Here is a 26,238-nt window from a genome sequence, read left to right as displayed (position 1 = left end):
AAACACCTGCCTACCTGCCTCTCATCCTGCTGTGTATCTTCTTCGATTATATCTTCTCTACAATTTAGAGGTGACATCAATAAAACAGTGACAAAACGTAGCATTTTAAAATACCTTGATCAAAATTTTCTAAGGATATTAATTATCACGAGGTTCTATGTATACAGTGCTAAAATATATAGTTAATTTAGTAGCGGTAAGGCTACAGAAACATTTAAATCTAGTTGTTTAGCATTGAGTGACTGAATTTTTTTATTATTATTTTTCAGTTAGGTATTATGACATTTTTGTGAACTAACCATCTCTACTATAATTGACTTAGCATTATAGATGTGTGAAGATGATTTGATTCTAGCCAGACTGACCTCTTAAGCAATGAGGTAGTAGGCTTGTCATAGTAAAGTAAAGAGTAAATTGTATAAATTGTCCAGAGAATGTTTGAATTTTATTATTTTGTATTTTAAGCAAGCTAAATTTCATTGTTCTGGATGAAGACCCTGAGAGTCTTATCTAGTAAATGACACCAAACAAATCTGGTATCAACTGAATTGTTAGTGTTTATTTCCTTTCTGCTTGAGGAAGCTCATGATTTTCTGGTTTTATAGAAATCTGGAAAATAGGAATAATAATTATTCCCAATCCTTTTCCTTCTCACTTTACAAAAAGTTTGGGAAGAATTGAGAAATGATGGCTCTGACTTACGTTAAGCCCTTAAGTAGAAGTACTTGATCAAAACTAACAGTGTCATTTTTCTACAACTAAGGCAGAAAGCTGCTTTTGCTGCTTATTCCCACCACTACTCCAGGCCCATTTTACACCTAAATTAACCAGGTCACAATGAGAGTCATGTGAGTGTCTTGGGCCTGATTGACTGAATAATGCCCATGCCTATAAATGTGTCTTCAGATTTAATGAGGTACTTCATATGTTCAAACAATAAGTTGTCTAGAAGGCTATGGAATAGTCATGCTGGTGAATACTGTCTACTTAGTTGTGTGGGGTTTTTTGTAACAGCTCTCTAAACCAGCTTAGAATCATCATATTTGAAAAAAGCAGAATGTACCAAAAATATGACTGAACTTAAATATTATTGAACATTGCTTAATCCTTTTTCAATGATTTAGAACACATTTCAGGATCTTGCAAATTGTCAGGGTCATTATTTTGAAAGTAGTTCTCATAATATAACTCTGTAGATATAGAAGATAATGTAAACTAGACTATGCCTGTACTGATTTATGACAGCTCTTTTACATTATTATTCTTATATATTTATTTGTATTAATAAGTACAAAAGGTAGAAAATAATTCAATTCAGGAAATTGAACTTCATATGACACTGAAGGATAAAGCATCTCAAGAATCTACACGTATGTCCAGAAAAAAGTGTAGTAAAACTGCATTCATTTAGAATTTTCAGTAATTTACACCAAGAAGTCATGATTCTTAAGAACAAAGTTCAAAATAATCTCTTCCATTATGAATTACATTTTATTCATAAATAAAGATTTATCCAACCAAAAATCAGTAACTTTTTCAAACATAGAACTCAAGGAATTATATCTAATTGTGGCTTACTTACCTTTATATGTAATTATTTTTACATCTGTAATCCAGTAATTAATTCTTATATTAAATTCTTACATTACCTAAAATGTTTTATAGACATGTTATATTATTACATAATGTAACCCTATTATAAATGGTAATGGTATCATTAACTTAGCTCATTTTACTTATTTAGTGCCTGTTTGTTCTTAGTTTATAGTTGTGAATTCCCTTTATAGTATGACTTGTACTTGGAAGTAATAAAATCAGATTTCTTTATAAATATTTATGGTACAGACCTTTTCCTAAATCAAACTGTAGCCCTTTCCTAATTATTTCTAATAAAGTCTGCTTACGTCTTTTTTTTTTTTTTTTTTTTTTTTGCCTATATAGCAATATGTACAGCATACTCCCTAGAAAATTAAATCCTGGATTTTTATGACTTAACTTCCAGTTAATCAAAATCTTGTTAACTGCCATGTAGGCCGTGGTGTTACAAAGTATGAAAAGTTAGTTACTTAAAGAGTTTAAATAGATGCATCTGGTATGGAGTCTCTTAGCATCTACAGTCATATGGTGAAAAGGGATGACTAAGTAAATGAGTCCTCTTCTTGAATATCAGTCTTTCCAGGAGGATCTTTTTTTATCATATCTATGCTTATCTCTTCTTGAAAGTATACATTAGTAGCAGGTAGCATAAGGCAGATAAGACATGCTTTTCGAGATTCTTAGGTTCTTTATTGAGACTTTAAGGTTCTTAAGATCTCCGTTTCCCTACCTCTTGATCTTAGGTGAGATTGAAGTTTACAAGTCTTCAGCCACATCTGTCCCCATAAGGGATGCAAATTTGTGATTTCAGAAGTTGCAGCCCCCAATAAAATGCACTATGCAGTCTTTTGCAGATATCCTCTAGGCCGGATTTCATCACAAATAACTCCATTCCACTGTCATGTGCCAACTTTAAAGTACTGTATTAAGTTACTCTGTAGTCAAAACAACCAAGCCCTGGTCCAGACTGCTGTAAGGCAAGAGTGCACTGCACTGTCTCTTTTGTTCTGCCTGTGCATTCAGTGATAGCTTTCTCTTTTGCTAGTTGACAGTTAGTTTAAAGGAAATAGTGACTCTTTTGTAAAAGAGTAGCCAGATTAGGTTATTTATAACAAGCAACTAAAATCAGTAATGCTTGACATTGGCATGAAGTATTGTAACAGAATAGTAGTTACATTTTATTGTGATTTTCTGTAGAGAAACACCCAAGCCTCATTATTTATAGTTTTTAAATTTACAGCTCTTTAACTATATCCAAGATTTCACTGCCAGGAATGCAGTCAGGCCTGAAGCTTTATTAGAGATCCATGCTCCAGTCCTTACAAACACTTCCTTTAGCTCATAGTTTCTGTTCAAGTATTTGTACTGTCCAAAAAGGTGCTGCTACCGCTTACAATCATTCCCAAAAAATGTGAACTACCTAGATATAACCCTAACAAAACACACAGGATCTGCAGGCTAAAAATTACCACAAAACCATTGCTTGCAGATAGATGACTTGGTACCTTGGTTCCCAAGTGCTCATGTACAGAATATGGAGCTCATATTCTGTCTCTCTTTGAGTGATGAATGATAAAGAACCTTCAAACTTTACTGGGTGAGTTTGTGTATATTGAGTGTTGCAAAGAGAAGTCAGTCTGCCTTTCTCTGGCTCTAATTGCAGAAAGTGAAGTCACTGCTTTTCCTGTCTTGGATCAAGACCAGAAAGAAATTGTTGATACCAATGGAGCTGGAGATGCATTTGTTGGAGGTACAGACTCGTTTATTTCATACTTACTTATAAGTTAAACATTTCCTTTAACCCTTGTCTCTACCACATAGCCAAGATTTATGAATTTAATAACTTTTAATTTCTTCTAAGTAATTAACTCCTAATATTCTTTCCATATGCTACTATCGTTGTGAGTATTATAAGGGTATTTTACTACAGGAAAAATATGTTCTTTTGGCTTAAAGATAACTTAGTATTATGCTATACCCCAGTCATTTTCGCAAGATTAATTGTGTCTGTCAGAATATTGCATAAACAAGCTACATCAAGTACAGTATATAGTGTATTCAAAGCCCTTCAGGCTTAAATGTTAACACATTGTTCTTTAAAACAAGTTGTGGTGAATATTAAACAGTATGCTAATAACTAAGGATGATGTCTTTGGATTATATCATTTGGTTAAAACATCTGTTTCTAACACAATAATTGGATGTTTATTGTATGAGGAAGGGTTAAATTTTTGTCTGGTTTAGGCTCGGTAAGAACTGGCACAATGTATAAGGACTAAGTCATTTTTGGAACTCAAAAATAAGATCAAGACAATTGGAAGATTCTTGACCTGATGACTTAGATTGATCTAAAATCTGGTTCAGGGCCAGCCCTGTGGCTTAGCGGTTAAGTGCGCACACTCCACTACTGGTGGCCTGGGTTCGGATCCCGGGCGCGCACCGATGCGCCACTTCTCTGGCCATGCTGAGGCCGCGTCCCACATACAGCCACTAGAAGGATGTGCAACTATGACATACAACTATCTACTGGGGCTTTGGGGGAAAAAAAAAGCAGGAGGATTGGCAATAGATGTTAGCTCAGAGCTGGTCTTCCTCAGCAAAAAGAGGAGGATTAGCACGGATGTTAGCTCAGGGCTGATCTTCCTCACAAAAAAAATAATAAAATAAAATAAAAATTAAAAAATAAAATCTCGTTCAAAGGTTCTTTTGATACGTCTAAACTCCTTCTAGTTAAGTGTAGTTAATCTAGGTTATGGTCTCTAGAAAACTTTAGATTCCTGAATGATAACCCAGAAAAGTCCCTCCTTATCTCTGTTTATTTCTCATAACATCAAGCAAGACAAGGAAAAAAAGGCAAATGGAGCTGACCATTGTCTTCCTTTCCTTGGAAGATAAGTTGAGTCGTGGGAAAATTATTTAAGATTATGTGATGGTTTTAACTTAGTATTCTTCTATTTTAGTGGTCTTTTTCACTGACATAAATTTTTCATATTTCCTTCTTTGAAACTATTCATGCCTAGTCTTAAATGAGCTGTCAACCCTTCCACTGGCAGCATGCCCCATGCCCTGTTCTTTGGAAAGAGTACATACCACAGATAACATTCTACTTTACTGTCATGCTTGCATCTTTTATCTCTTTGCTCTGAAAGCCTTCATCATTGATTAAATTCTAGTGTTTAGCAGCTATTTTTTCTATTCCATTCTGCTTCAGAGCTATAAATCCATGTAGGCTAAAAATATCTTATCCAGAATTGGGCCAAATTCTGTAATACGTTAGGGAAAGAGTATTGATTTCCTGGTTAGAAATTGGTTAAACAGGAATCTTAGTACATAAACTTTTAACTTGTACCCTGTATGTGCATTGTTTGAGTACTTTAAAATATTTAAAAGTAAATATTCTATTTCTTTGACATTTAGTAGGACACATCGTGAGGCCATCATAGATATGATTAGCCACTACCTCTGGCCCTACAATAACAGATTCCCTTACAGACACCTAACTACCTACAAGGCTTCCAGTACTCGGTAAGAACATACAGATTTTTTGAGGGAGAAAGAAGCCATTCTTAGGATACTGAAGTAGGAACAGCTAGCTACCAATTTGTATTGTGGTTAGGGTGATAAATGAACTACCTTATCAAAGTACTTGGGCTCTTTGTTACAAGATTTTCAGCGTCTCTTTTATCTGACTCTGCTTACCTAGCTTCGTTATGTACTTGTTGTTGGGGTACGGTGAGGTAAGTAAAAAGAAAGGCGTGTGGAACAGGGATCTGCAAACTTTTTTGTAAAGGGCCAGATAGTGAATATTTTAGGCTTTGCAAGCCATATACAGGCTGTTTTGCATATTCTTCTTGTTTTGTTTGATTGTTTGCTCGCTCGTTTTTTTTGTTTTCTTTTTGGTTTTTTACCATACTCTAAACATGTAAAAACCTTTCTTAGCTCTCCAGATGTCCGAAAACAGGCCGTGGGCTGGATTTGGCCCTCAGGCTATATAGTTTGCCAACCGTTTGTATAATACGTTGGCAGCTTCTTCACTTGATTCACTTTCATCATACCCTGGATCCACATACTGGATTTCACTACATATCTTGAAATCAGTATAGAGAAAGTGGAAGGCAGGCTGAAATGAGGCAGGACTTCACTGGTAATACCTCAATTAGGTAGCCATTTTTCTCACTTTAACCGTATTCTGATCAGTTCCCAGGATAATCAGATCCTGAAAACTGAGTGATGCAAGGAGATGAATACTCTAACATCACTTTAACCATAGAATACTTATGTTGGCATGTTGCACAGATTCTATGTAAGTCAAGCTATATGGTAATAGCAATAGATAACATTTATAGAGCACCTACAAGCTAATTGTTATCTTAAGCACTTTACATGCATTAACTCAGTTGATGTTTGTAAAAGCTCCTTTAGGTAGCTTATTTTTAACGCCATTTTACTGATGAGAAAACTGAGATACAGAGGGTTTAGGTAACTTGCCCAAAGTCTCATAGCTAGAAAGTAGCAGAGCCAGGATTTAAACCCAGAGAATCTGGTTCCAGAGTCAGTGCTGTTACTCACTGCACTATACTGCTTCTCTAAACTTTTAGGGAAATCTCATTAGGACTAAAAACCACAGACCAGCTTACTAACAAAAGCTACTTTTGCCAAAGAGAATCTTCGTATTATCTAAATAGATGACTTCATTTATTGAACAGGAGCTTTTGTTATCTGATAGAACTCTGAGGACTCTAGGGTAAGACTGTTGCAGAAAAGAAAGAGAAAGTGAAAGGGAAGAGAATTGAAGGATGGTAGTCCCCGGTGAGTTTGAACCAGAAGCTTCTTGCTAAGCAGTAGAATTAATTGTACTACAGAGACAGAAAAAGCCAGATCATAAACTTGCTTGGTCAGCATGGAATCTGAATACAGGGAGTTATAGCACCAGGCTGATGCATCCATCTTACAATAGAGATGGTCTTTTTAGTTGGAAATACTCAAAAATTCATTGGTTAAAACCCCCTACTCCCATTTCTACACCAGGGAAAGCCTTTCTACTAGGACTGGAAATACTCCAGCTGTTGAAACATACTCCCCTACCGTGAACATGAATGGAGAGGCAATGGCAACTTTTACGTTTACTATGTAGTTTCTTTCTTTGCTTTATTGCCTGATTAACCTATCTCCTTTCTGATTGACACATTCGATCTTTAGATAGTTAATATATTCTATTACTTTCAAGTTTAGCTGGCTTAAGAGTATTTCTGTCTCTTGTGACTTTGCATTACTATATACCAGTCCCAATTTCATGTTCTTGGATAAAGCATTACTTCACCTACCATGTGCTAATTACATATCCTAGTACCAGAGTGCCATGTGTTCGTATCAGCCACATAAGAGATAAATGATTACATCATAGATTTTCATGTATAATTTTTAAATGAGTACCTCAAAGGTACATAAATTAAATTTGTAGTTCCATCTCAAGGGTTTAGTGAGTGACAAGTCTCTCTAGCCTCTACAAGCATACCTCCTTGTTCTATTTGGAGATCTTAAGTTCTTTGTAACATTTGCCCTTTATTTGTCACTAGCCAGCCCTGATAGAACTACCCTATTCACATTCTCCCTCAAAAGCCCAAGTGCTACGATTGTACCCTTGGAAATGGAGAAAATTGTATAGTCTCTAAGTATGATTTCCTAATTTTCCAAGTCAGGAGAAAATTTCTTCCTGTTGTCCTGCTGTGCTTTGTCACAGCAGGTCTGCCTTTTCATTTGGAACCCTCTTTGTCACTGCCATAGTAACAAGTGGAAACATTGAGAACATTTTGTGACAGATACTGTCATTGTTCCCGGTGAAATCTCTTCCCCTGTGTCTTCCCAGTAAATGAAACTGAGAAGAAAAATCATAACAAATAACATGAAAGGGGACCGAATCAATATGTTCCCAGTGGGCTGTCAATACCAGCCTGTGTTAATCTAATATGATTTAGTTGTATGTTTTATGGCAGCTGTAGGAATATGGACTAGACCTACAAATCATCTTTAGACTAAAAGTGAGTACACCTTTGACAGATTATACCCAGGCACGTGTATATAACTCTCAGATAAAAGACTAGAGACTTCACCCAAGGACCAACATTTTTGGGATTAAAAAAAGCTTCATTAATGTGATTAAGAGCCATATGTAGCTTAGAACAGTTTATTTTCAATGATAGTAAAGTTACTGTGCTGCCTCTAATACATTTTATTTTCAGATTTCTCATGACAGCTTTAGCAGAGAAGATTTATCACCCTAAAAGATATTACCTGCAATATGCAAATGACTCTTAAAGCCACTTAGCAATCACAGTGTAAATAATTATCCTATTTCCAAACTAATAAAAAGGAGCATTAATTTCACATTATAATTCATGTTCAGAAAAGAATTTTGGTTAAAAAAAAAAAAAGATATAAGTTTCCAGAACAGGGAGGCTACTTCTTTTTCATGTTGCACCTCTGTATACTTCTGAGAGCCTAGAGATTCTCTCAATTATCTTCGTATTTTCTATTCTCACCCTGTTTGTTTGTTCCCACACATTTGTAGCTTACTCTCCCATTCTTCTTAATTGCTGCTTCACTGTGCTGTGCAAAGAAGTGGTTCAGAATTCTTGTAAATTTTTTTTTTCTGCACCACCTCCTTCCTTTGCTGTCCAACTCAGAAGACTAGAAAATAACTGGGTGAGTGTTAAATATATCGTTTCTCACTTCTTCACTCAAAAACCAAAACCATTATATGACCCACTCTATGCAGAGAATTTACTTGATGGTCACCAAGATGAGAGCTGCACACTCTTAACCCACCCCAGGGCAACAATAGTACCTTTCCATCTTTTAACTCTAGCAGGACATCTTTGATGTTTTATGCCTTAAGCAGCAATTGTCCTTAAAACCATCAAATGAAGTATAGAATTGACCTGGTCATTAGGAATATGAAATTCACCACAGACAGCAGCTCAAGTTCTTGCAGGAGGGAAAGGAAGAGAGATTCACACCTTGCACAATCATAGGACACTTCATGACATGCTCTACTGTTACACATCCACAGATTTAGATAAGCTGATGTTGAACCAGGACCAAATTTCAAGAACCTTGCTTAAGATTGTTTAAGCCTTTGTTGGTTAAAAGAGGTAAAGATAATCCTCAAGCCGTGACAAAAAGAGAAATAACTTGGTTCGCGTGGAATGCAGAATGATTTTAGGGTGGAGTCTGGAATTTCTCACAAACATGAATGTTCCCTCAAAGATCTAGTATCCTGGATGGCCTCTATCTAGAAGAAATTATGAATAGATAATGGAATTCAAAGGACTTTCTCCTCTGGAGAATTGGATAAGACAGAGACAGTCTGAGCCAGGTAGGCTATCAGACGCCAAAGCTCAAATATGAACCTTAGGTTTCCTGTATTTGAAGATAATTGGTAAATATTTATTCCAAGAAAACAATGTTGATATTCATAAGATTTTATTTAGTGGCAGAGGGCCAGAGGAAATGTCAGAAGCAAAATTTCTGAAGTTAATTTTCTTAGACAGAATTGCAACATGACAAAATATATGTGTGTCGGTTTCCTGGACTAGAATATTTGTCAGTCAAATAGAACTAATTTGAATCCAATAGTGGTCCTTGCTGCTATTACAGGAATTTGGATTCAGTTGTACCTACCATATCAGTCTAATTCAAGCAACATGTAGCAATTAGCTTTTGCTGCATAACAGACCACCCCCAAAACTTAGTGACCTAAAACAACAAACATTTATTCAGCTCCACAAATCTGTGGCTTCGCAGCTGGGCCTAGGCTTAGCTGGACAGTTCCTCTGGTCTCAGAGGTTCAAGAGATTAATTTGCCCAAGGTCACAGTGAAAGCTAGGATTCAAACTCAAAGTTAGGCACCAAAGTTCTTACCCCTAATCATTTTGCTATATTGCATTCCATTAGTATATCATCTTATCTTCCCCTCCAAATGAGGAGAAATAGCCAAAGTGATTTTCTGAACACTAGTCTGTAGACTGGTTCTTTGACCTAAAAGAGATTTCATCAGTTGAAAGCAAAATGATAAAAGGTAGGAGCCGTATAGTAAATTTTCATAAAGCTAAATGTATTCAATTTTAAATCTTGTCTCAATGTTTGAATTTGTTACAACGTGCCTTCGTTGGCTGTGTAATTAATATAATCAAAATAAATAAAATCACATATTGGGAGTGCTGATGCATAGCCTGGCCAACTTTGGGACCTAGCAGAAGTCTTACCCATGGTAAATAAGTCATGAGAAGCAACTTTCCAAACTATATGGAAATTTGTATGAAATGTAACTCCGATGTTGTAAGGCTGTTTACTATCAGCGGATGTCTGAATAAAACAAACAAAATTAGCAACATGATTACTAAATTCACAGCTATTCTCACTTCAGATATATGAGTTCCCAAACCTGGGGTATGAACACAGGCTCTTAATTTATTTTTCATTTAATTGTCCAGATAACATTGCCATTTTATCAAGTTGAGATATATATGTTTTATTTTTAGTGCATGAAATAAATGGCAAATTAAAAACCAGTTTTTTTGTCATCAAATGCTCTTAAAATTTTAGAACCACCCTGCTGTGAGGAATTGTCAGTTGATCAAGTACAGGTTTTTCTATTGAGTTAAATAGTAACAAAATTAGTTATCTTGCTTATGAATTAGGGCATAAATAAGCTTATCATCTCCTTATTTCAGCAGAATTGACTTTGCCCTGATGAGTCTTTTTCTTTTTAATGATATTGCTTAAAATGTTAGTGCTGAAAGGGAATATTTTTAAAAACTGTATTTTTTGGTTTTTGGTTTTCAAGCTAATTTTCATTAGTGAAACTATGTTCAAATGAGGTCTTATCTGAATCAGAATGAAGTGAGATTAAACAAATCCCTATTTGACCCTATCCACATTTGATTTGGTGGCTCAAAAAGCAGCTCCCTGGAATGAGTTGATGTTAGGTATGAAAACCATGGTCTATTCAAAAGCCCCCATTTGATGGATGAGCAAAATGAGGGCCAAATAAAGGGAGTTAATTACAAATATGCAATACTAGAAGGCAGTATTGCATATCTCCTGACTCATTAATTCATGATCCAGTAATTACACATATTCATAACCCAAATGAAAGTTGTCAGTTAAGCAGTCTGTTATACAGGTCTCTTGGAAATATATAGGTCAAGAGTCAATATCCCAAATGAATAGAAGCCTTTGATGTAGTTTTTCTTGACATGTGGGTATCCAAGATGTTTGACTTCAACAATAAACAGAAACATATGCTAAACTTTTATTTTGGGAACCACATCAAGAGATCACACATTAGGTATAAAATTTAAATTCTAACCTGGTCTTGTACATTTTTGTTCCATGAGGAGCAATGATCTTTAAAGCAGTATTTTGAAAGGGGTTGGGGGGGAAGAGCACCTTATCTATACAAGTAACACTTACTGCTTAGTGGTACTCTTCAGGAGCTTGTTTCCTGAATTAGGGGCATTTAAAAGTTTTTTTTGTTTTTTGACTTTTTGGGTTTTTTTTAAATTAAAATGCAATGTCCCATGCCATGTTAATAGAATTTGACAGATTGCCATTTTCAGCCACCAGAAAGAGGAAATAAGTTATCCTTATAGTGATAGCACTGACCACTTGCCTATATTTTATACCGTACTGCTCAATTGCTCACTTTGTGTGGGAGAGTGTGTTGTGCTGAGCTATCGTAAAGGAACCTTTGCTCTGAATTGACTTCCTGTCCATATCAGTCACTGCACCATCTGACACCACTTAGGCTTTGGTTTTCATTATGCAAATACCTGCCAGGTCAGACCTTACCTTGGCAGGCACAGTAGTAGCTTTTTAAGTTATTTCAAAATTATATGTTTGTTGATTTCCTTTTTCCATAAAAATCTGTGTTTTCTAACATATGGGTCACACGTTATTTGAGTTCATGACTAGTTGGTAGTCAATATGAAGTCAAAACAAAACAAAATTTTACTAACTAGACTACCTAGAAAATGAAAAAAAAAAAAGTTTACATCTGAGCACTTTTCAGCAGGGGGAAACCATTACTTTGTCACATCTGGGTAGTCTAAGCTAGCCAAATTGAAGTGGGAATTTCTTGCCAGATGTTAGTTCTTTGAGCAACCTGTGAACATCTAAAGAGGGTATATGAGTCTTGTTTCGTAGAGCCATAGCCACTGTGGAGGCTTGCTCCTAATAGGTAGCAGACATTTTTATGTACTACCGTAGTCAGGAGGTTGTGCAGCCTGTCTAAAGCTAACACTGTTTGCTCTTGTTAAATGCATAAATCTGGAAGGCCTAGTTTGGAAGGTACAACATCAGGTTTCACAGATATTATGGCAAGAGAGAACACTGCATTGAAATGACCTCTCAAATGTAGATGACGAAAGTTTTATTTCATCAATAAAAAGAAGGTAAGACTGAGCCGCCATAGGTACTCCAGATAACTTGAATAAGAGGATTTAATAAAGTCGTGAAAATCAAAATACACCTCTAAATGTGAAGGAAAATAAAGAATCTGAAATGGCAAGGAAAATACCAAGTCTTTACATCAGCTTCCTGTTCCAGGTGCACATGGGAATTAGGAAGCAAAAATTTCATTCAGAAGAGTTGTGCACAAAAAGTAGATATGCTTTATGCAGTTGAAACAAGAAACATTTTTAAGGGGGAAAAAAAGACTTTCCACATGATCTCACTGTTTTTGTCATCCTCTGTAAGGGAAAGTATTGACATTTACCAGACTGACTGTTTGCTCCCGCTTTCTGATCTCCTGCAGTTTATTTTTATAACAACCTTATCGATGGGCCTCTTACCCAGCTCTCTAGGTTTAACTGAGTTGAGTCGATTTGTTACCACAGCTTCAAGTAGCCGTTACAGAACAAGCAAGACATCCTAATAAAGCTGTAAACGTGTTTACTCAAACAGAGTATTGATTTTACTGGGAGAGGGAGAAGCCGGTGCTTAGCACAGTGTCAGGGTGGATGAATTTCACTGCAGTTTTTCACTGTCGTCTGCCATGGTTGTGAAACACTAAGTAAAGCCATCAGAGGATAATTAGAAGTACCAGAAATTTAGCCCCTAAAATCAGTTAACCGATTGGAAGTTTTGTAGCTTAATTAGCTTTTATTAAAAATTTCCTCTAGTAATAATAGTCAAACATTTTTAATGGTGCTTTCAGGTAGAGCAAGATTTCAAGGCTGTGACTGGTTAAATGTATGAATTTAATGGCTGAAGGTTTTTCAGACTTTTTCTTACTCTAGAAATTAGGCTAAGACTAAAACACAATGTAAAGAGACAGTCATCTATACTCATACCAGCAGAAGTACATGATTTTTCTGAAAAACCAATTTTAAGGAAGTAGTAAAACAATTATAAAATGTTTAAACATATGTCTTTGTAGAAAAAAATATCTAGTTAGCATCTTTATTAAACTTAAACATTTTTGTAGCACAACATGATCTAGGCACATAAAACTGTCAATGCCACCCTGGTTGCTAAAGACCTTCTTTCATTAAAGAAGAATCTAAAGTATTCTAGCTTGCTGTAAGTCGTCATCTTAAAGATAAAACTTCATGCTCTTCTGTGCAAAAGACAAGGGTCAGACTAAGGAGTTGCTTACCTTCTATAGAAACTGCATTAGCTATTGAATTCGATGAAAGGTATTCATATAAACATTCCACCTGCCCTCTTGAAAATGGCTAGAAAAACATCACAGTTGAAAAAAAATTACTCCCTAGGATGATGAACACAAAACTGAAAGTTTCTTAAAAATAAGTTTGACCATTATATTTAAAATATCTTCTTCTCATATCTATAATCATTTATTCAGTGCCTTACAGTAAACTTCTCATGCCTTCTTGCACTACTGCCCCAGCATGCCTAAATCACTAATAAAAATATGTGAGGGATGACCAATTCTAAAGCTTAGGAGTAGCAGACTGTCTGTCACAAAGGAAAGTGAAAGATGTTGGGGAAGGTTTCTTTGCCTTGAAATGCTATGTAGTTACAAGCCAAATTCTACCCTGAGTTCAGTCTTTAAGCCGTGAAATAGCACGTTATAAAATTTTGTTACATAAGAGGGCACCACCAGAACTCTTTCTTTTAATTTTTTAGAAGGTAGAGGAGGAAAATGATTTTTCACGGTTGTATTTAGATCTTAATTCTATCTTAAAGTATTCGAAGTCAGAGGAAAAAGAAAGGATATGGATTTATGATTATAATATATCATCCTATTTTTTATATGTGCATTTCAAAATCCCCACAGTACGGTAAATTTATTTTGCTCTATTCAATTTTCTTAAGAATGACAACTATGTGAGAGAGCTTGTTGGCATGGAGGATGGGGCAAGATATAGTAGAGAATCATACTTTGGCTTTAAGGCCCTGTTTCATCTGACTCCTTTGGTTAAAAGCAACAGAAACCCATGTCATCTAGCTCAGGATAAGGCATTTATTGTAAGGAAGCACACGAGTGTTAAGGGAGCATTTTAACAGAGTGGTTAAGACAATGGGTCAAAAGACATGGGTTTGAGTTCTGGTACTGCCATTAACTAGTTGTGGGACTATGGACAAGTTGCTTAACATCTCTAAGCCTCAGTTTCCTCATCTTTAAAAATGAGGATAATGATTACCTACCTCATTTGGGTTATTATGAAAGTTAAAGAATGTTTATAAAGCTCAGTGCCTGACACAGTAAGGATTCATTAGTTACCTGTTATAAGAAGAATCTCAAACAGGAGCCAAAACTGGACAAGTTTTCACTGAGAGTAGAGCCAGATGGTGATTCCAGATTCAAATCAGTTCTAGAGACCCCAACAGTGGATATTCATGGATCTTCACTCCAGTGCTTACAGATTAATGTTACTCAGCTGCATTGCATATCCGCTTCTTCCTACCTCACAGTCAGCTTCATGGTCTTTCTTTGCTTTCCATTCTGGCTCCTGAAAGAGAACACTAGATTAGTTCAATTGACTTTTTGTGTCATTCATAAGTAGGACACGGGAAGAACCATAAGTTGTTTGCTCTTGAGTCAGATGCCTTCCCCTTGGTCCAGTTAGCAATAAGGGCTGATTTTCACGCCCAAAACACATCAACTGAGGCCCTCAGCAATGCTGGAGGTGAGGCGATTCTTCTTAAAAAGGTAATGGATGGGTGGGCTCTACAAATGTGTATGTTTGCATGCCTTGTCTACACCATTTTACCCATACTTACGGTTCTGAAAATGTTCCCTACAACATGCTCCATGTATCAAACAATACATGGAACATCAAACACCCTATATCTCAAGGTAGAAACCTGGGAATCATTCTTGAGGGCTTTCTTTCCCTTTGTCCAAACCTTCAATGAGCTCTTTTGACTCAATTTTAAGGCTATATCTCATATCATCTTATCTCAAATTTCTTTTATCTCAACTCTCTTTTCTGCCATGACTGTAGCTCAGGCCTATTTTATACTTTACTACAGTAGCTTCCTAACTGATGTCCATACATTCACTCTTTCTTGCACTCCATTCCATTTTCTACACAGTAGCCAAAATAATCATTTTAGGAAAAAACTGGATTATTTTAGTCCCCTGATTACAACCCTTCAGTGGCTTCTAGTTGCACTTAGACTAAAAATCTAAACTCCTATAGTGGCCTAAAAGGATCTATATGATCTGCTATCCTTGCATCTGTATTTCATGCTACACTCACCTTTGCTTGCATGCTCTGGCTATACTGGCCTTTTGTCAGGCCTTAGACACCTTGCACATGGAGTTCTTTTTGCCTAGAACACTCTTCCCCTACTCTCGCCACAGCTATCTCTGTCTCATCCTCAGTCTTGACTTAAAAGTCACCTCTTCTCTAATCATCCTATTTAATGTGTGTCCCTTCACTATTCTCGACTGCTACACATAGTCCTTTTCCTTAATAGCACTGAACATTCTCTGGAATTATCTTATTTACTTATTTATTATCTTAATTACTAACTTATTACTTGTTTTCTTTTTATCTCTCCTATTAACATATAAGCTTCAGGGGCCGGCCCCGTGGCTTAGCCGTTAAGTGCACGCGCTCCGCTACTGGCGGCCCGGGTTCGGATCCCGGGCGCGCACCGATGCACTGCTTCTCCGGCCATGCTGAGGCCGTGTCCCATATACAGCAACTAGAAGGATGTGTCGCTATGACATACAACTATCTACTGGGGCTTTGGGGAAAAAAAAGGAGGAGGATTGGCAATAGATGTTAGCTCAGAGCCGGTCTTCCTCAGCAAAAAGAGGAGGATTGGCATGGATGTTAGCTCAGGGCTGATCTTCCTCACAAAAAAAAAAAATATATATATATATAAGCTTCAAGAGAGCAAGGACCGTATGTGTCTTATTCACCAATGTATCCCTAGGACCCAACACAGTGCCTGGCATAGAGTAAATAACTCAGTAAATATTATTTGTGTGTGTAAGTAAATAAATCACTCACAGGCACAGCTACAACAAACTTGCCCCCTACCATCAAATAAAAACCATTCTGGTCAGTATATCTAAGAATTTGGTTATTGAGGGATTTTGTCAGAAGGGATGGAGTGAGTCAGAATATAGCAGGATAGGCTGTACTTTAGTGTCAGGTCACCTTGATTTAAGATTAACCCCAGCTAGCACAGTATATGTGACTAATCCAGTGGCAGAGAGACTGATCACAGCTACCTTTCCCTTACTGTCACTTAGAATAGAGGTAAATAAGGAGAGAACACATGTGTTAGGAAAAGAGGCAATATCTAATATCAGTTGTCCTAAGTACCTACAGTACAAATATGAAAACTAATTCTTAAGATCATAATCCTGAACATCAATTCCTTCTGTAATAGGCGGTGGCATACAGGCCAGAAGCTCCAGTCGAGATTTCACAGAATGTATTGAAGTTATCCAGTAGATCTATAAATTTGGTTTGCCAAAATGCCCGGTCGAGTGTCCAGTGCATCAAATAACAGCACCCTTGTCCTGTCCTACCTAGGATCTTTACTGATATTCCTCCACTTACAGGTGAGAGTGGGGCAAAATGTAGCTCCTCCACAGAGAAGGCAATGAGAATCTCTGGTGAAGAGTGCTTGACATGAACTGAGACTGGGACATATCCCATGTTTCATTTTTCACACAGTTTCCTAAGCTTTAAGCCACAGAATTGTTGTCAACTTATTAGCTTTCGTCAGCACCCACATCAAATCACTAAACCTGTTTATTCTCCTTCCTGTGCTTATTATCTATTACCTAGAACAGTGGTTGTCAAACTTGAGCATGCATCAGAATCACGTGGAGAACTTGTTAAAAGACAAATTGCTGGGCCCTAGCCCCAGAGCTTCTGATTTGGTAGGTCTAGGGTACGGCTTAGGTGATGCTAAAGTGTAGGACCACACTTTGAGAACCACTCCTAGAATATTGCAGTAGATCCTATTTGATCTCTCTGCCAACAATCTCTTTCCTAGTAAGTTCATACTCCATACTTGTGCCAGGATTATTTTTAAAGTATTTACATGGCTTTTTCTCCTAAAGCTATAAAATCCTCAAGGACAAACACTATGTTTTATCCATCTTTGAATCCTTTGATGTCTAGCACAGTACCTAGTGATGGTAGGCATTCAATAGCTGTTGGTTGATTGAATGAATCAAAGTACATTTGATAGCACTCTGGGCTTTTACTTTCTTTTCATTTACTTCTTATAATAAAAATCAAGTGTAGGAGTGGTAGTGGCATGAGTCTAGTACGTTGAGGATTCAGACTAGTCAAACTTTTAATTTATATCTTATTCTCTTTCCTAAAACAGCTAAAGGTAATAAAAATACACCCTTAAAAAAATACAGCCTTTCATGTGCTATGTGGCAGCAAGTACCTGGTAACTATTGGTATAGAAGGTATAGCAGGGCAGTCTGAGAGAGCTCGTAAATCATCACTAAAGTGTAGATATCTAAGAAAGATGGAAAATAAACAAAGAATTGAAAAATCAAATTGACCTGAGTGCAGATTTTTTTACAGGGAGGAGGATGGGGAATATAGAATTCATCACTGTTAGTTGCTGTAAAATATTACATCAGGTTTGGTTTAATTACATGGTAATGCCTCTGAGAACAAAAGTAATTACATGATAACTTATGTTACTATTCCCACATTATCTCTTAATAACTATGTAATTAACTTGTCACTACTATACAGTGTGTAGCCTGATATTACTCATATATCAACATTGATAACTTAAATGAATGAGCTGGGGTGGGGCGAGGGATGGAGACAGTAAGGACATCATAGTATTATAGCAATCAGGAATGCAAATGACTCATTAGATCATTGACCCAGTCCTCAAGGATCTGAGCCAAAGCCATGGAGAATACCATCAGAGTCTGAGGTGAATCATGTAGCTTTCTGAAGACAACAAACATACAATAAAGTAAATAAGTCTACCAAGCAGTGGAATAGATAAGTGAGTTTGCGATATAATGCATATACTTTTAAACAGCTGGTTTTGTTTTGGAAGGTTTTCTTTTTAAGTAAATATTAAGAATTTAAAACTATGAAAAAACCATTGTTTCACCCATATCATTTTACCAACATGTTGAGTTTGTATGTGTGGCCAATGTGGTGAGGATGCGCAGCACCAGGAACTCTGTCTTTCGTTGCTGATGGGAATGCAAAATGGTACAGCCATTTTGGAAAACAGTTTGGCAGTTTCTTACAAAACAAACTCTTATCGTCTAATCCAGCAATCCAGCAATCATGATTCTTGGTTGTGCGAATGAGTTGAAAATTTTTGTCCACATAAAAACCTACACACAAATGTTTATAGCAGCTTTATTCATAATTGACAAAACCTGGAAGCATCAAAGATGTCCTTCAATAGGTGACTGGATAAACAAACTGTGGTACAACCAGACAATGGAATATTATTCAGCCATAAAAGGAAATGAGCTATCAAGCCATGAAAAGACACAGAGGAAACTTAAACACATAGTGCTAAATGAAAGAAGCCAATCTGAAAAGGCTACATACTGGATGATTCCAACTATATGACATTCTGGAAAAGGCAAAACTATGGAGACAGTAAAAATATCAGTGGTTGTCAAGGGCTCGGGGTGTGGGGGATGAATAGGTGGAGTACAGGGGGTTTTTTAGGGCAATGAAACTATTATGTATGATATTCTCATACCGGCTAACAGGTCATTATAGATTTTTCAAATCCCATAGAATAAACAACACAAAGAGTGAACCCTAATATAAATCATGGATTTTATTTGTTAATAATGAATCAATATTGGCTCATCAATTATAACAAATGTACCACACTAATGAAAGATGTTAGTGATGGGAAAACGGAGGGATGGGGGGATGAGAGAGTATATGGGAACTCTGTACTTTCTACTCAATTTTTCCGTAAATCTAAAACTGCTCCAAAAAACAGTCTATTAATTTAAAAAAGAAGTCAAAGTGGAAAAACCTTTCTTCCATCCATCTCATTTTACCAATATCTTAGTTTGTGTGTCTGTCCTATGTTTCCCAACTTTATGAATTACAGCGTCCTGAGGGGCTAAGGCTTAGACCTCTGTCCAAGGCCAGTGACCTCAAACGGTTTTTCCCAAAAAGCTTGTTTTCATTGATATCACATTATGTACAATGATCCTTTCTGCTTATTTCTGTTAGGAATTCTCCCAGCAGTCCCTGCTAGGTAAGGATTGGTCCTTGAATTTCTATTTCAAAAGAGGCAGACTGATTTACTTGGCATATAGCTTCTATAGATGAAGACTTTATTTGGGGAAAAAGACTGTGCTAAGGTTCCCTCAGAAACTTCCCAAGATGCCTCCTCTAACACTGCTATGTTTCCCTACGCCTGAGAGTACAGAAAGTAGTGATGATCTTCATGTCCTTGATGAATCTTTTAAGAAGAGTGACCAATTTCATTGTATTTATACTGATACTTATACCGATTTACTTTATGGAAAGCTCTGTGCCTAAGTGGCTACAATTATTGATGAACTGTAAAGGCATGAATGGAAAACTGATAAAACATCACTGAGCTGAAATTCTTGAATGAGTTATGCTTGATAACCATTTTTCTAAATAGTTAAATGTTCCTGTGTTATTCTTTAAAATAATGTTTATTGGCTGTTTTCTGTTTATAAAAGTGATATTGCTTATTATAGAATATTTAGGAGATAAGAAATGCAAACAGAGAAAATAAAAATCATCTCTGAAATCTGGAAATGATAATCTCTTTTTAGATACACAAAATTTTTGTGTTTTTACTATTTTGAATAAACGTGTTTCTGAAATTTATTGCATGGATCTGACCATAGACTAAAAATGGAAGGAAACACATGTAGGAAGTTAATAAGGTCAGGATTTAAAATCAGTGAGTTCAGGAGCACTCTTTAATATCTTTGCAACTCTTTGTAAATCTAAAATTATTTGAAAATAAAATATTTAAAAACAATAAGAACAGGATGGATTTTTTTAAGGTATGGTAGTGGAACAAAAATAGAACTCTTTGGGAAAAAATAAAGGTTTATCACTATCAATCATCATACTCAGATAATTTCCAGATGAAGTAAAAAGTTAAATGACCATAAACAAACTGAAAAAATATATAGGCTATTATTTATCTGGTCTCGTGGTTTGGAAGATCTTTCTCAGCCTAAAGTCAATGGAAAAATTATTAAAGAAAAGATAAATATATATAGCAACAAAAATAAAAGGCAAATGACAAAGTTAGGGAAAGTATTTGCAACGTTTATAGTAGACAAACTGGGAATGTTTTTTACAAACCAATAAAAGAAGAGAAATACCCCAATAGAAAAATAAGTAAAAGTTGTCATCAGACAGTTCATAAAAAGAAGACATACAAATGGCCAGTAGTGGCTTAGAGGCCACTTCCAGTTCTTAGAAGTGGAATTGCTAAGCTGAAGGCTGTGTGCACTTATAATTTTGATTTGTTGTTAGTGCCATCAAGTCAATTCTGACTCCTGGCAACCCTGTGTACAGCAGAGCAGAACCTTGCCCATTCTGTTTGTGCCATCCTCTCACATTCCAGTGCTATATCAGACTGCTCTGCTGCTATTCACAGGGTTTTCATGGCCAATTTTTTCAGAAGTGGGTGGCCAGGTCCTTCTTCCTAGTCTGTCTTAGTCTGGAAGCTCCGCTGAAACCTGGTCACCTGTGCTGACAGATAGGTGTTGTGGTTCCCTGACTGGGAAACAAACCTGGGCCACAGTGGTGAGTGTGTGGAATCTTGACCACTAGATCACAGAGCTGGCTATAATTTTGATAGATATTGCCAAAGTGCCCTTCAAAAAGTGCTAATTTACACTCTAGTATATAAGAATGTTCACTTCTCCTTGATAATACAGTGTATTAAATATTTTTGTCTTTGCTAATCTCTTAAGTGAAAAATGGTCTCACGTTATTATTAAGTAAAAAAAAGCAAGCTACAACACAATACCTAAGAAGGCTCAATAAGTAAAATTAGAAATGAAAGAGGAGAAATTACAATGGATACCACAGAAATACAAAGGATTATAAGAGAATATTGTGAAAAGCTATACACCAACAAATTGAATAATCTAGAAGAAATGGATAGATTCTTAGAATCATAAAATTTCCCAAAACTGAATCAAGAAGAATTAGAGAATCTGAATAAACTAATCACTAGTAAAAGAGATTGAAACAATAATCAAAAACCTCCCAGGGGCCAGCCCTGTGGTGTAGTGGTTAAGTTGGGCACACTTCACTTTGGTGGCCCAGGTTTGCAGGTTTGGATCCTGGGCACAGACCTACACCACTTGGTAAGCCATGCTGTGGCGGCAACCCACATACCAAATAGAGGAAGATTGGCACAGATATTAGCTCAGGGCTAATCTTCCTCAAGGAAAAAAAGAGGAAGATTGGCAACAGATGTTAGCTCAGAGTGAATCTTCCTCACCAAAGAAAACCTCCCAAAAAAACAAAAGTCCAGGATTAGACAGCTTCTCTGGTGAATTCTACCAAACATTCAAAGAAGATTTAATACCTGTCCTTCTCAAACTCTTCCAAAATATTGAAGAGGAAGGGATGCTTCCTAATTCATTTTATGAGGCCAACATTAGCCTGATACCAAAACCAGGCAAGGACAACACAAAAAAGGAAAATTACAGACCAGTATTGCTGATGAACATAGATGCAAAAATTCTCAACAAAATATTAGCAAATAGAATAAACGATACATTAAGAGGATCACACACCACAACCAAGTGGGATTTATTCCAGTGATGCAAGGATGGTTCAACATCCAGAAATCAATCAGTGTGATACACCACATTAACAAAATGAAGAATAGAAATCACACGATCATCTCAATGGATGCAGAGAAAGCATTTGACAAGATTCAGCATCCATTTATGAAAAAAACTCTCAATAAGATGGGTGTAGAAGGAAAGTACCTCAACAAAAGAAAGGCCATATATGACAAACTCACAGCTAACATCATCCTCAGTGGTGAAAAACTGAAAGCTATCCCTCTAAGAACAGGAACAAGACAAGGATGCCCACTCCTACCACTCTCATTCAACATAGTATTGGAAGTCCTAGCCAGAGCAATTCGGCAAGAAAAAGAAAAGGCATGCAAATTGGAAAGGAAGAAATAAAACTGTCACTATTTGCAGATGACATGATTCTATATATAGAATATGGTGTAGAAATAATTAACAAATACAGTAAAGTTATAGGGTACAAAATCAACATACAAAGATCAGTTGCATGTCTACACACTAACAGTGAACTAGCAGAAAGAGAAATCAAGAACACAATCCCATTTATAATTGCAACAAAAAGAATAAAATACCTAGTAATAAATTTAACCAAGGAGGTGAAAGACCTGTACACTGAAAACTATTAAGACATTGTTGAAAGAAATCAAAGGCACAAAGAAATGGAAAAATATTTTGTTCTCATGGATTGGAAGAATTCATGTAGTTAAAATGTTTATGTTACTTAAAGCAGTCTACAGATTGAGTGCAATCCCTATCACAATCCCAATGACTTTTTTCACGGAAATAGCATAAAGAATCCTAAAATTTCTGTGGAACAACAAAAGACCCCGAATAGCCAAAGCAATCCTGAGAAAAAAGAACAAAGCTGAAAATATCACACTCCATGGTTTCAGAATATACTACAAAGCTGTAGTAATCAAAAGAGCATGGTACTGTGCCTCGCCCCGCGGCCGAGTGGTTAAAGTTCCATACTCTCTGCTTCAGCGGCCCGGCTTTGCAGGTTCATATCCTGGGCACAGACCTACTCGACTCACCAGCCATGCTGTGGCAGTGTCCCACATACAAAAAAATAGAGGAAGATTGGCACAGATGTTAGCTCAGGGCGAATATTCCTCAGCAGAAAAAACAAACAAACAAGAACAACAAAAACCAGCATGGTACTGGCACAAAAAGACACACACAGATCAATGGAACAGAATCGAGAGCCCAGAAATAAACTCATACATTTATGGACAGCTAATTTTCAAAAAAGGAACCAAGAACATACAGTGGAGCAAGGAAAGTCTCTGATAAATGGTGTTGCGAAAACTGGACAACCACATGAAAAAGAATGAAAGTAGAGGGGCCAGCCCAGTGGCATAGTGGTTAAGATCCCCCCCTCCACTTCAAGGGCCTGGGGTTTGCAGGTTTAGATCATGGGCGTGGACCTACACACCCCTCATCAAGCTGTGCTGTGGTGACATCCCACATACAAAAAAGAGAGGAAGATTGGCACAGATGTTAGCTCAGCAACAATCTTCTTCAGGCAAAAAGAGGGAGATTGGCAACAGATGTTAGCTCAGGGCCAATCTTCCTCAAAAAAAAAGAAAAAAAAGAGTGAAAATAGACCATTATCTTACACCATACACAAAAATTAATTCAGAATGGATTAAAGACTTGAATATAAGACCTGAAATCATAAAACTCTTAGAAGAAAATATAGGCAGTATACTCTTTGACATTGATGTTAGCAGTGTTTTTTTGAGTATGTCTCCTCAGGCAGGGGAAACAAAAGAAAAAATAAATAAATAGTACTATATCAAAATAAAAAGCTTCTGCACGGCAAAGGAAACCATCAACAAAACAAAAAGACAACCTACCAATTGGGAGAAGATATTTGCAAATCATCTCTCCGATAAGGGGTTAATATCCAAAATATATAAAGAACTCATACAACTCAACAACAAAAAACAAACAGCCTTATTAAAAAATGGGCAGAGGATCTGAACAGACATTTTTCCAAAGAAGATATACAGATGACCAATAGGCACATGAAAAGATGTTCAATATCACTAATTATTAGGGAAATGCAAATCAAAACTTCACGCCTGTCAGAATGGCTATTATTAAAAAGACAAGAAATAACAAGTATTAGAGAGGATGTAGAGAAAAGGGAACCTTCATGCACTATTGATGGGAGTGTAAATTGGTGCAGCCATTATGGAAAACAGTATGGAGATTCCCCCAAAATAGGACCACCGTATGATCTAGCTATTCCACTTCTGAGTATTTATCCAAAGAACGTGAGAAAACTAAGTCAAAAAGATAATGCACCCCTATGCTCATTGCAGCATTATTCACAATAGCCAAGACTTGGAAACAACCTAAGTGCCCGTCAATGGATAAATGGATAAAGAAGATGTGGTGTATATATACACAATGGAATACTACTCAGCTGTGAAAAAAAAAAAGATGGAATCTTGCCATTTGCGACAGCATGGGTGGACCTTGAGGGTGTTATTAAGTCAGATGGAGAAAGACAAATACCATATGATTTCACTCATATGTGGAAGACAAACACACACTTGGATGCAGAGAACAGATTGGTGATTACCAGAAGGAAAGGGGGTGTGGGGAGGGAAAAGGGGTAGAGAGGCACATGTGTACAGTGATGAATGGCATCTAGATTTTTGGTAGTGAACATGATATAGTCTGTACAGAAGTTGAAATATAATGATGTACACCTGAAATGTATATAATGTTATAAACCAATGTTACCTCAATTAAAAAAAAAAAGAAATCAGGGCCGGCCCCGTGGCTTAGCGGTTAAGTGCGCGCGCTCTGCTGCTGGCGACCTGGGTTCGGATCCCGGGCGCACACCGACGTACCGCTTCTCCGGCCATGCTGAGGCCGCGTCCCACACACAGCAACTAGAAGGATGTGCAACTATGACATACAACTATCTACTGGGGCTTTGGGGGAAAAATAAATAAATAAATAAAATTATTAAAAAAAAAAGAAATTAAAAAAGACAATATCTATAGTGATATTGCATATATATGTGTATATATACACTATATACACACACAGAGACACACATATGTATACACATATGTGTGTATACACAGACACACACATATATTGAATATTATGTATTGAATTGAAATATTGACTAATATGTATAATCAAATACAAATAATAATAAATGAGCAGGCCTCTACCTACATCCAGGTTGAGAAATAGAACATTTACTAATACCTTTGAAGCCCCTTTACTAATACCTTTGAAGCCCCTGTATACCCTACCCCAATTAGGTCCCCAGCACCAGAAGTAACTATTTCCTAAGTATTGTTTTCTGACTTTTCTTGTAAATTTGTCACATATTTATGGATTCCTAAGCAGTGTGAGAACTCACCCATGTTCATGTATATAGCTATAATTTGTTCAATTTCATTGTAGGAATATGCTACAATTAATTAATCCAGTTTGCAGTTGATGGACACTTGAGTTGTTTCCAGCTTTTTGCTATTATTACCAATGTGTTTATGAACATTCTTATACATGTGTCCTAGTGGCACAAGTTTCTCTAGGATGTATACCTAGTTGTAAAAAAGGCTTAGTCAACTTTACTATGCCAAACCATTTACCTAATCCACTGTACCAATTTAAACTCCTATTAGCTGTGTATAAAGATTATAAGGCATCCTCATCATCAAGTGGTATTGTCAGACTTTTTTTTTTTTAACAGTTTATTTATTTATTTTGTTTTTTGTGAGGAAGATCAGCCCTGAGCTAACATCCATGCTAATCCTCCTCTTTTTGCTGAGGAAGACCGGCTCTGAGCTAACATCTGTTGCAAATCCTCCTCTTTGTTTTTTCCCCCAAAGCCCCAGTAGATAGTTGCATGTCATAGTTGCACATCCTTCTAGTTGCTGTATGTGGGACGCGGACTCAGCATGGCCGGAGAACCGGGGCGTCAGTGCGCGCCTGGGATCCGAACCAGGGCCGCCAGTAGCGGAGCGCACGCACTTAACCGCTAAGCCATGGGGCCGGCCCAGACTTTTAAAGTGTTGTTAATCCAGCGCATTTATAGTAGAATCTCATTGTGGTTTTAATTTGCATTTTCCCTCATTACTAATGAGATTGAACATCTTATGTTTCCTTCTGAAATGTCCGTTCAAGATGTTTTCTTATTTTTCTATTGGGTTGTTTTTCTTAATTTATAGAATATCTTAGATATTCTAGAAACTGATACTTTGTTAGTATACAGAAAACAAATTTTGTTTTTTCTCTGTCTTTAAATGTATCTTTTGAGGAACAGAAGTTTTCATTTTACCATGGTTGGATTTTTTAATCTTTTACTT

General features: G+C 36.6%; 1 protein-coding gene across 3 annotated transcripts in view; it reads left to right on the top strand.

Annotated features, from left to right (window-relative positions):
• ADK (adenosine kinase) overlaps window positions 1-26,238 on the top strand; it is a 544,441-nt gene that overhangs the window by 504,967 nt on the left and 13,236 nt on the right. For 2 of the 3 annotated variants that reach the window (XM_058543130.1, XM_058543127.1), the window contains exon 10: window positions 3,260-3,346. The exons of the other annotated variant lie outside the window; for it this stretch is intronic. In XM_058543130.1, coding sequence (XP_058399113.1) covers window positions 3,260-3,346 — 87 coding nt within the window. The remainder of the gene's footprint in view (window positions 1-3,259; window positions 3,347-26,238) is intronic. 3 annotated transcript variants of the gene reach the window in all.

This window comes from Diceros bicornis, chromosome 6, assembly GCF_020826845.1.
Source record: "Diceros bicornis minor isolate mBicDic1 chromosome 6, mDicBic1.mat.cur, whole genome shotgun sequence".
In the NCBI taxonomy this organism is placed as follows: Eukaryota; Metazoa; Chordata; class Mammalia; order Perissodactyla; family Rhinocerotidae; genus Diceros; species Diceros bicornis.
Note: the sequence above shows the minus strand (reverse complement) of the source record. Positions and strands in the feature narration are given on the sequence as shown.